This window comes from Carassius carassius, chromosome 1, assembly GCF_963082965.1.
Source record: "Carassius carassius chromosome 1, fCarCar2.1, whole genome shotgun sequence".
Lineage (NCBI taxonomy): Eukaryota > Metazoa > Chordata > Actinopteri > Cypriniformes > Cyprinidae > Carassius > Carassius carassius.
Genome location: NC_081755.1, coordinates 19,128,115 through 19,140,128, shown reverse-complemented (window position 1 = coordinate 19,140,128; position 12,014 = coordinate 19,128,115). Strand labels below are relative to the sequence as shown.

The 12,014-nt window shown below is 34.6% G+C and overlaps 2 protein-coding genes across 4 annotated transcripts in view; both read left to right on the top strand.

Moving 5' to 3' along the window:
• LOC132140709 (NACHT, LRR and PYD domains-containing protein 12-like) overlaps positions 1 to 12,014 on the top strand; it is a 538,723-nt gene that overhangs the window by 256,940 nt on the left and 269,769 nt on the right. The gene's annotated exons all lie outside the window — the stretch shown is intronic.
• LOC132140690 (alpha-1,6-mannosylglycoprotein 6-beta-N-acetylglucosaminyltransferase B-like) overlaps positions 1 to 12,014 on the top strand; it is a 99,931-nt gene that overhangs the window by 70,473 nt on the left and 17,444 nt on the right. Inside the window, exon 9 of the mRNA XM_059549583.1 lies at positions 7,672 to 7,803. Within this exon, the coding sequence (XP_059405566.1) occupies positions 7,672 to 7,803 (132 nt within the window). The remainder of the gene's footprint in view (positions 1 to 7,671; positions 7,804 to 12,014) is intronic.

The window sequence follows — 12,014 nt, the reverse complement described above, 5'->3', positions numbered from 1 at the left end:
TTAGAAAATCACATGCTGTGGCATAGGAAATGAGCCTATGTTTTGTTTTTTTGTTTTTTGTGCACACAGAGTTTTTCCGGAGAACGTGAACAGCACCAGGGGCATTTATCATTGCATTTTTTAAAATAAGAAATTAAAAGAGAGTGTGGGTTTTGTTTCGACATAATTTAAGAGTTAGGAGTTGCGATGGCTTTAGAGTCAAGTTTATTTCTAATTGGGGTAAGCTGGCAGCAGACGGACCATTTTGAAGCAGTGAGGCTTGAAATGAATGGAAAGAAATGTAGGCATTTTAATTTTTAATCGGTCCACTTCTAAAGCAGTCGAAACCAAACAGTGTGGCAACTGGCAGCGATGCTAAGATGTGGGCTAATTTAAGAGGTATCAAAAGTGCTTGCTCACATTGGTTAATAGACTGTGAAAGGTGTTTGGGAATTTATTAATGCAATAGTCTCATCCACAGGCCATCTACAATCCTTTCACTGACATTGCACATTCAAGAGCTGGAAAAAATGTTTAGTTTCAAACCGATGTGTAGAATATGTAACTTATGCGAAATGAGGGAAGGCAGCAGTCATGCTTACAAGGTTGAATGAGCATTTTTATTGCCAACTACTCAAATGTACACAACTACCAGAATAGTTTGAGTGTGTGTAGGGAGACTAGCTTAATTAATGTGCATTGCTTCATGGGAGTGGACAGTCACTGCTCAGCCACAATTTCATTTCCAGAGTAAAATTGAGTTCCCTGATTGAATTTTTTGGACAATTAACTCACAATTAAAGATGTCTGAATGATGTTTCATCTGTGCTCACATGCTGCAGGATCGTTCCTCTTCAGTAACTTCACTTTCTTTCATCATTGTTGCTCACGGTATTTAAAGGGGTCATATGATGCTTTTTTTAAAGTTCATCATTTTGTGTATTTGGTATAACCAAATATATTTGTGTATTCGGTGTTGACATTCTTTAATGTAAAAAAAAAAACACTTTATTTTTCTAATATTGTACTTAATTGTAGTTCTTCTATGCCCTCTATCAAATGCATAATTCTGTAGGGGGCATGGTAGAGTCTTAAGTTTGATAAAGAATATCTCTTTGGTTTTGAGACTTTAGTCTTTGCAACTTCAGGGTTCTTATCTATGCACAATCAGCTTGTAACACTCCAAAGAGAAAGGAAATATTGAAATTGCATCATATGACCCATTTAAATCAGCAGGGGCCAAAGTTCACATAGTAAAAACTTGCATACTACTAAATATTTTTGCTCTGCACCATTGGACTTAGTTGAAACATAATGTAACGCTTTATTTTAAGGACCTATTCTCGCTATTAAATAATTGGCTAACTCATTAGCATGCATATTACCTAGCATATTGTCTGTTTATTAGTATTTATAAACCACATATTAATGACTTATTGTGTATGATCAAGTTTTAGATTCATTAAGCCTATTAATCCCCCATATTTAAACTTAACAACTAGCTTACTAACAGTTAATAAGCAACAAATTACATTTACATTTAGTCATTAAATACACGCTTTTATCCAAAGCAACTTACAAATTAGGAGTTTATTGAAGACTCATTGTTAAAAGTGAATATGTGTTTCTTTTTCTAAAGTGTTACTAAACATAACTCTATAGATATAAGCTAAATTCCTCAAAACCTCCTGTCGCAGAGTCAATAGTTGGAATAAAATAATGGACTTGACTGAATAGCATCAATAAACTGTTAACATATACGATAATTTCCACATTTACATTTAAGAGAGGGAGCATTATGTGCACAGATTACTTTATTAACAGCTTCTCAACACGAATCCGACCTAAACAGCATGTGCAATGATCCTTGTTGTGCAAGTCAATAAATAAATGGCTTCACCTGCAGTATTTATTTATTTATAGTTTTCAAATGTAGCTCATTCGATCAGATTTGAAAGCTGGAACTATGTGTTTATAATGAAAGCTTTTGTAATGGCTCCGTCTGTAGCACAAGTTGTTTTATAGATTTTATTATTTAGCTAGTGTTTTACCAGACATCCGTTCTTCCTTGAAATAAAATACTGCAGCAAGATATATCTATCACAAGGAATCATAACAGCGGGGTTTATCTGATTTTAACTGTGTAAGGACATTTGCTCTGTAAAGACTTTTGTTTTATATTGTTGTGTATGTCTGTGTGTTTCACAGCTCATGAGACACAATGTTGCACAGTTTTAAGTATCAGATCACAGTTTTAAGTATCACACTAAGATGTTTCTCATTTAAATTACGAGAAACATAAATAGAGACCTAGCTGTTGTCATTTGCTGTTATACAGTATTTACTGTATATACAGCACTTAACAAGCTTTGTGGATAATGGAATATTTTACATAAAAATGGACACAATAAAGATGCATACTGCATTTTTATTGTTGAATATCCTATCATTTGGAAAACAATGATGCCCTAATGGAGTTTCATGTTGACTTTAGGCAGACATCTCCATTTACTCTTCATCTATTTGCTGTTTTGGAGAAGACATGAGTGATTTTTCATTCCTTTGGGTCTGTGTGAGGTAGTGTTAAGCATGTGGTGCTTTCACTGAGGTGTAGATGTCATCTTTGGACATTAGTTGTAAATGGACCATAAACGTGATGTTTTGTGTTGTATTTCTGTGTGCTGCTCACTGTGACAGCGTGTGTGTCTGTCAATTGTCACATTTGCTGAGCTCTATTGACCTGTGGAAACACAGCTCACACTTGGCTCACAGTCATTTCTCTTTTTAGAAAGGGTGGCAGTTTTAGTTCACTCGGTTTGCAAGGAAAGCATGGAAACTGTGACAGCATTAAGTGGGGAAAATTATATTTTGTTAGTCTCAGAAACAGTCCAGCTGCTACCAAATATGAACCAGACTTTTCACAAAATATTCAGGGAGATATCTCAGATATCATGGCAGCATTTCTGCATAATTATATTATATTGATTCTTGCTATTTCTGTGATGCTTAAGGTTAAATGTCCAGTGAGAGTCTTTAAAATTGTATGCAGATCTATCCATAACAAATTAACATGGATCTGGCAACGTTTTATTACACTGGTGTTCTACCCTGCTTAGTGGTTACTCTGTCGCATTTAATGTACCACTTACAGTAAACCTGGTGCTATAACTGATCGTGTTAACAAAAGCAAATGTGAGATAAAAACACATTTCCTGAACCATCAGTGGAATTTCAGCTTGCCTCTACAAGTGTGAGAGCTTTTTGATTCTCTGAGTGCTCAGTATAACAAGTGTGATGCTGTACCAGGTAGGGTACTGAGCAAGTTTACAAAGAAAAGACATACATATGGAGTTAGTTATGTAATGTAAATGTCAAAATGTATCAGGTTACAAATCATACATTATGGTAAAAGTCCTTTGTAATTATAATTGATATTTTCATCTGTCAGTGCACACATTAAGGGTCTTTGATCATGTTAACTAATTATTTGGCAATTAGTTTGCTATATTGTATAGTAAAAGGAATGTTTAGTTGTACTGTATATTTAAAGGCATGCTGAAATTTACAGGTGCATCAATTCAATTCTTATATTCTAGATTCAAATATGAATTGAAATATTTCATTTCATTTCATTTCATATTTTTTTTTGGGTATGGTTATTTACAGCTTACAGACTTACAGCTTAGGGAAAAAAAATCAGTATCTCAATTTTTTTTTCTAATATATTTATTTTCTCATAGATCATTCAAAAAATATTTACAAAACAAAATGTTCAAGATCTCCAAAGCATGTTATTATGCTTATTCTTATTCTTATTCTTATTCTTATTCTTATTCTTATTCTTATTCTTATTCAGTGGTGGAAAAGCACTACCATACATGTTTAATTATGCACAATTATGTGTGGTATGGAGGCGATCAGCCTGTGGCACTGCTGAGGCGTTATTGAAGCCCAGGTTGCTTTGATAGCAGCCTTCAGATCCTCTGTGTTGTTTTTCAGATGTTACTTATCTTCCTCTTCAGTACTCCATAGATTATCTGTGAGGTTCAGGTCAGGCGAGTTGGCTGACCAATCAAGCACAGTAATATCATGGTCAGCAAACCACTTTGAAGTGGTTTTGGCACTGTGGGAAGGTGCTAAAGTCCTGCTGCAAAATGAAATCACCATCTCCATAAAGCTTTTTTGCAGATGAAAGCATAAAGTACTCCAAAATCTCCTGGTAGATGGCTGTATTGACTTTGGACTCGATAAAACACAATGGACCAACACCAGCAGACATCACAGCACCCCAAATCATCTCAGACTTCATAAACTTCACACTGGACTTTCGATTCTGCACCTCTCCAGTCTTCCTCCAGACTCCAGACCTTGATTTCCAAATGAAATGTTTTTTTTTTTTTTTTTAAATCTGGAATGAGGACTGTGGACCACTGAGCAACAGTCCAGTTCTTTTTTTTATGGTTCAGGAGTGGCTTGATTCTAGGAATGTGACAGCTGTAACCCATTTACTAAAGACATCTGAGTGTAGTGACTCTTGATGCACTAACTCCGGCTTCAGTCCACTCCTTGTGAAGGGAGTTCTCCCAAGTTCTTGATTCGACTTTTCCTGATAATCTTCCCAAAGCTATGGACATCCCTGTTGCTTGTGCACCTTTTCCTACCACACTTTTTTTCGTCCAGTCAACTTTCAGTGAATATATTTTGATACAGCACTCTGTGAACAGCCAGCCCTTTTAGCAATGACCTTCTGTGACTTACCCTCTTTTTGGAGGGTGTTGATGATCCTCCTCTGGCTGTAACCATCTTAATTAAAACAAAAGCAACAACAACAAAAAACTCTTCAAATATTTCAGTTTGTGTGCAATGAATCTATAATAGAAGAAAGTTAGCTTTTTAAAATCAAATTACAAAAAATAAAGTTCTTTATTTTTTGAGATGCACCCGTATATTTAATAAGAAAACAGAGCAAGCTGCACTGTCTTTTAGCAGATGCTACATTATGTAGGTTAAACCTGTACAAAAACAGTACTGAGCTAATGATATTTTCTATCCCCTGAACTTAATCCTCACAGGAGCTGTATTTGCATTTTTAATTATTTAGTTTGTTTATTAAACAGTTTTCCTCATGGGGGCTATTGGCTGTACACACGTATCAAAATCACTATTTTCATTGCAACTAACAGCATCCCATATTCTTTCAGCTGTGTATTTCTAGGGTCCATTTGCTTTCTGTTTAACAGACTTTAAGTAACAATGAAGACAATGAAGATTTGACTAATGTTAAGGCAGATCTGAAGAATAATTCAGCTTTAGCTTTTCTCTCATGACCAGCAAAAACCAATATTGCTTTAGATGAATAAACTGCTTAAGGACCATCTACATGATTAAGAAAACTTACAAGTATATTTATTGACAAAATGTCAATGATTATTTTTAATTGTTTATTTATTTATTAATTTTTTACATATTTTGTTTATGACATTATGCCTACTTATAATAGATTTTCCAGTTCCTTATGAAGTTAGCATCCCCTGGCTGTGACTCTCCTATGTTTATTCGACAAAGTTTGAGGAAGCATTTTTTTAAATGTGCCTTTCCAAGCTACAAGCTACTCAAACAGGAAATTAGCACTTACATAATTAACTTTATTGATATAATCTTAGAGCAGCAGGCTATATAGAGTTTCAAAAGTCACTGTTCCCATGGAAACAATAATGGTTCCCAATGTGACTGCCTACTGCCATGAATTTTGATTGACGAGTTTCATGCAGTGTAGTGTACACTATAGTATACACTGTATGCAAGTAGTTTGCAATAGGTATTGCATATGGTGTTAGGGAGAAATTAGATACATGTAACAAAGTTATTTTATTTAATTACACAATAAATGTAGCTATTATCTGTTCCAGTTACTAAGAAAAAAAAGTTAAAATCAAATACATTTACTTAAAATTTTAAATAATACATCTGGGATCACAGATGAATATTTTCACACAAAAACAGATTTGATTGATTTTTTTACCAGAATGCAATGACTGCTCTAGAACATGGGACACCAATGTTTTAGGAGTTTAGGACAGAGAATAGGACACATGCTTATTTAATAACCTTTATGTCCTATTTTGATTCAAGTATATGCTTTTTTTTTTTTTTTTTCAAGGCATTGTTAGATGTACGTATTTCCTGTCATAACTGTGCAAATCATTTAATAGAAAAAGGTATCATAGCTATTAAACTATATATTTATAATATTTTAATTAAATATGTGTTTAACATCAAAATGATATTAATGAACTTTAACAGTCATTGAAATAGTTACATTACCTATTACATTTTAAATAGTAACTTTTAATCTGTAACCTATTACATTTCCAAAGTAACCTTCACAACACTAACTGTTTAAGATTTATTTATTTAAATTATATAATCACAGAAACATGTTTTATACTATTGTCATGTTTCTGTTACATTAGTCCAATTGCCTCATGTTTTTTTTCTTTTTTTTTTTTTTACTTTAAAACAAAGTTTGTCATGTTTGTGGAAGCCTGTTTCCACCATTTAATAAATAAATTATATATATATACATATATATATATATATATATATATACATATATACATATATATATATATATATATATATATATATATATATATATATATATATATATATATATATATATATATAATAAAGTCATTCTCTCCACAAGACTTAATTAAACCATTGAATTCACATGGATTAATTAAAGTTTTTTTTTAGATCTTCTGTGTTCATGGCTCTTTTAAGTTCATCTACACATTATGTCAACTCACATTTATTTGAGCTCTATTGCAAACCAATTTCAATGAGACCCTTTGGACCCAGTAACTTGGTTTATGCAAGAGACCACATCACTTACAGAGCTGACATTTGAAGAACCAAAGATTTGCAGACCAGGATCAAAAAAACCTTTACCTGTGCCTGGGGATTTGCATAAACAAACTGAGCATTGGTTAAGCAAAAAGGTCTTTCCAGTATTGTCTATTAAACCCCGGGTGTTACGGTTAAAGGCACTCACGTTTTGACATTTCAGATTGAAATAAGATCAAAAACCTTCGGTGTTCGGAAATGAATTTTTACACAGCCCAACCTGCGTGAGACTGTGATGCGTTTATTGCTCTTTTTCCATTTTCTGTAGATGGAAGATGTGGGTGGCTGAAACCAGCGCAGAATTCATAATGAAATATCAGAAGTCAGTTTAGCAGCAGGTCTTTGGTGGTTTACACATTCTCTGCTGAAGCATCTGCTCACAAACACCAGCGGCTTTGGTTTTGGCATTTCAAGTATCCCTGGAGAAGAATCCCAGAGAAACTCTCCCAACTGACAAATTATCTCCTGCAAAGAGGAGGTGCTCTCCTCACAGTCACCTGCTGTGTGTGATCTAGATGAGTCACACTAAATTCAGCCCTGAAGTCTTAAGTTTGGTGTTTTATTTTATTTTATTTTCAAAGAAAAGCCTAATTGAAGAACTGACCCTAAACATAGTACCTTTTACGGAAATAATATATTTAAAAAAATAAATAAATAAATAAAAAAAGGCAGGGGATTTAAATGTTCTCACAATGCACTATGTTGATTAATGCCCTTAAATTTTCAAATGAAACTTGCAGCACTACTTACTTGTGTAAAATGTTGTTCTCTCTTCACTTTTAGGTCACTTGGCATACCTCCAGGTAGAGGAAGCTGTCCTCTTACTGGCCCGTTGCCCTTCGACCTCATCTATACAGACTACCACGGCCTGCAGCAGATGAAACAGCACATGGGCCTTTCCTTTAGACAGCACAGGTCAGTTTGAGCCTCTCTTCTTAAAACGGAGCTTGTGAACCTTTGGCTTCTAAACAAAACTTTTAATTTTGATTCCATTGGGGCTTTAAGCTGCTGTATCATATGCTTTATAAAGTCTTTATTGACTTGGTCCTGCCAGCAATCTCACTGTGAGTTCTCAGTCTCTTCCATCAATGAGTTCAATAATGAATAGAGACGAACTCCGATACACAAAACACTGATGAGTACAGCATAATACTTCAGAAATTTTCCTCATAAATAATGGATGGTGTTTGTGTCTCATCGCTCACACCAAGACCGCCACATGCATAATGTATTAAAATTATTGGAAGATCAATTAGGGACCATTTCTCATGTGTCAGTCGTAAAATACAGTATGTCTTCTGTATTTCAGTCTGGGAGAGAATAAGACTGATTTGTCTTTTGTGTAATAAATCAATCTTTCTCATTTTTTATTGCACTGCAGTGTTTCCAGTGGTACAAGTCTGAATGCCGTTGTTCTCTCCAAGTGTCACAAAATGAGAAATGATTGAATAATCTTCACATTGCTATTTTCATACAACTACAAAAACTCTATACTAGACACTTAATAAGAAATATAGATAACATTGATTAATAAAAAAGCTTCAGTGTTTTGTTTTTTTGACCTACTTAAAAGGACATAAGCAAAAAAAAAAAAAAAAAAAAAAAAAACCTTTAAAGTATACTTAGATGCGATGAGAAACATTCTTTAAAGTGTCTCTGTTTAAGCATTTTTAAGCATTTTTGTGTCATTGGTATTTTACTGATTTTATTTTGCCATTTGTAATGCTAAGTAGTTAAATGGATAAGTAGTTAATTATGCCATGATCTATACTTATTACATGTTCTCTTTTCTCTCATTCTATAAGAGTTTCTCTGTTGAGCAATTCTTGAAATTCCTATGTATGTATGGGAACAAAGACCACTGAGAAAAGCGTGTGCTTACAGCTGCACTCTTTTCCCTCGTGCCTCCTTGTAAGAAGTTATTTTGTTTTGATCTTATGCTTTAAACTTGTTACCTCCTGAAAATCAGAGTATAAGACTTTTTTGGGATGCAGATGAATCCCTTTACAGAGGCCTATATATTCCCTCTGCTGTGTTTCAGTGTGAGTTAAGACTGCAGCACTTTCATAACAAGCAAGCCAAATCAAATAGATACCAACCCACCCTTAAAGCAATCACAAGCATCATTTCTTCTTTGCAATGCACTGTAAAAAATGACTGTGATTTTAATGGTCAAAAAAATTGAAAATGCTACATTTACAAACCTGTTAAATGGTTAACGGTAATTTACAGGGAAGAACCGTAAACTGACGTTCCCAGAATTCTCTGCATTGCATTTCAAATTTTGTTTGAATTTGATGTTTTTTTCTTTTAATAACTATGTTTGATGGTGTTTAGTGCTTGTGTGAATGACACTGTGCACCTTCTACAGTATGTATCTTATTATTTAAAAGCTGCTTGTGATGGACTTTGTTTCATCATGTGACTTTCTCATCACCACCAGCTTTTGGTGGTTACCAGTGTATTACAAAGGTACAAAACAGATTTCAGTACTTCAATAATAGTTGACATTTTAACATTTTATCAGTTAAATTATGGTATTAAACTGTACATTTAAGGTTAAACTGTTAAACCTAAAACGGTGTTACCGTATTTTAACAGTATAATTCTAACAACCACAGCTGCCGTTTTTTTTTTTTTACGCATATTTTACAGATTTTTTTTGACAGTGTACCAAAGGTGATGTTTAGCAGAATTTTGTTCTTTCCATAAAATACAAGTTAATGTTTACCAGGTGCTTTTAGGCTTCACAAACCATGAACTAATGAAATAGTCAATATGACTCAAATGTTATATTTGAGTCTGCTGAAGTAATAACTATTTTTGAAGAAAAGACTGTTATTTAATGGCTGGGATACACTACTTTAGCTCTCACTTTTCAACTCTCACATCATTATTCCATCTAAGGATAATCAGACATATTTGATTTTTTTTGCCTATTTTTATGGCAGAAATCTATATTTAGTTTATGACAGTTGCGAGCTGTGATTTGTTTTTTTTTAATTTTCACCTGAATGCTGAGTGATAAAATTAAGACTCTCCACCCCATCCCATCAGCTTTTAGGACACACTCAAAGGAGGATCACAGATGACACTGTGAAACACTGTGGTAGGTGTCGATTTAAAAGTATGCAAATTTCCTATCTATTTGCAATTTAAATTGTTCTACAATCCTTCTATCATTTCAGGTTTATACATTTTTTTTTGAATGCTAGAAAAAAAATATAGCTGGTTTTCTACCACCAAATGCTGTTTATGCAAAGTTACGTTATGATAGTAATATTCAGAGGGAGATGAGGGATTCCCCCAGTTTATATGTCTCGGCATCTGCTAAAGGTTTATTATTTTGTCATTATTATTTATTAATTCTTTGTGAATAGGACATAAAACTCCCACCCATGTGACACTACTCCAATAACAAATCACCTTTATTTATATAGTGCTTTAAACAAAATACATTGCGTCAAAGCAACTGAACAACATTCATTAGGAAAACAGTGTGTCACTAATGCAAAAATGAGAGTTAAAGGCAGTTCATCATTGAATTCAGTGATGTCATCTCTGTTCAGTTTAAATAGTGTCTGTGCATTTATTTGCAATCAAGTCAACGATATCACTGTAGATGAAGTGACCCCAACTAAGCAAGCCAGAGGCGACAGCGGCAAGGAAGCGAAACTCAATCGGAGACAGAACGGAGAAAAATACCTGGGGAGAAACCAGGCTCAGTTTGGGGGCCAGTTCTCCTCTGACCAGACGAAAACCAGTAGTTCAATTCCAGGCTGCAGCAAAGTCAGATTGTGCAGAAGAATCATCTGTTTCCTGTGGTCTTGTCCTGGTGCTCCTCTGAGACAAGGTCTTTACAGGGGATCTGTATCTGGGGCTGTCCTGGTTGTCCTGGTCTCCGCTGTCTTTCAGGGATGTAGAGGTCCTTTCTAGGTGCTGATCCAGCATCTGGTCTGGATACGTACTGGATCCGGGTGACTGCAGTGACCCTCTGATCTGGACACAGACTGGATCTGGTGGCCACGGTGACCTCGGAACAAGAGAGAAACAGACAAATATTAGCGTAGATGCCATTCTTCTAATGATGTAGCAAGTACATCGGGTGTTATGGGAAGTGTTCTCGGTTCCGGTTTACCTAATTAATGCAGCCTAAAAATCCTTTAACGGATTTGGATATTAGAAGTATGTTATGGGTAAGCCAGGTTAAAGAGATGGGCCTTTAATCTAGATTTAAACTGCAAGAGTGTGTCTGCCTCCCGAACAATGTTAGGTAGGTTATTCCAGAGTTTAGGCGCCAAATAGGAAAAGGATCTGCCGCCTGCAGTTGATTTTGATATTCTAGGTATTATCAAACTGCCTGAGTTTTGAGAACGTAGCGGACGTAGAGGATTATAATGTAACAAGAGCTCATTCAAATACTGAGGTGCTAAACCATTCAGGGCTTTATAAGTAATAAGCAATATTTTAAAATCTATACGATGTTTGATAGGGAGCCAGTGCAGTGTTGACAGGACCGGGCTAATATGGTCATACTTCCTGGTTCTAGTAAGAACTCTTGCTGCTGCATTTTGGACTAGCTGTAGTTTGTTTACTAAGCGTGCAGAACAACCACCCAATAAAGCATTACAATAATCTAACCTTGAGGTCATAAATGCATGGATTAACATTTCTGCATTTGACATTGAGAGCATAGGCCGTAATTTAGATATATTTTTGAGATGGAAACAAAATGTGTTTGAGATAGATAACAGATAATAATATAGTACTGTATCTTTAAAATATTGCTTAGTAACATTGCAACATTGCAAACAACAATAAAATCAGACAAGGATTTTAACTGTTAGCGACACAAGCATACACAAAACAAAGGGAACAATATTATGTTTATGTTCAGAATGTTCAGAGTCTTAATTTTTCTTTATTTTCCTGGTGTGTTGTGGTTGTTGTTGTTATAAAAATGTTATATAGCAGTCACACTTACACTGTTGAATGAACAAGGAGACAAGGAGCATGATTAACAATCTTTTAAGTTCTTGAAACACTAGCGTAATCCAACATAGGCGCAAGGAATCACACAGGTATGAACGTATTGATACCAACAAAGGAGAGACGTAAAGACAGCA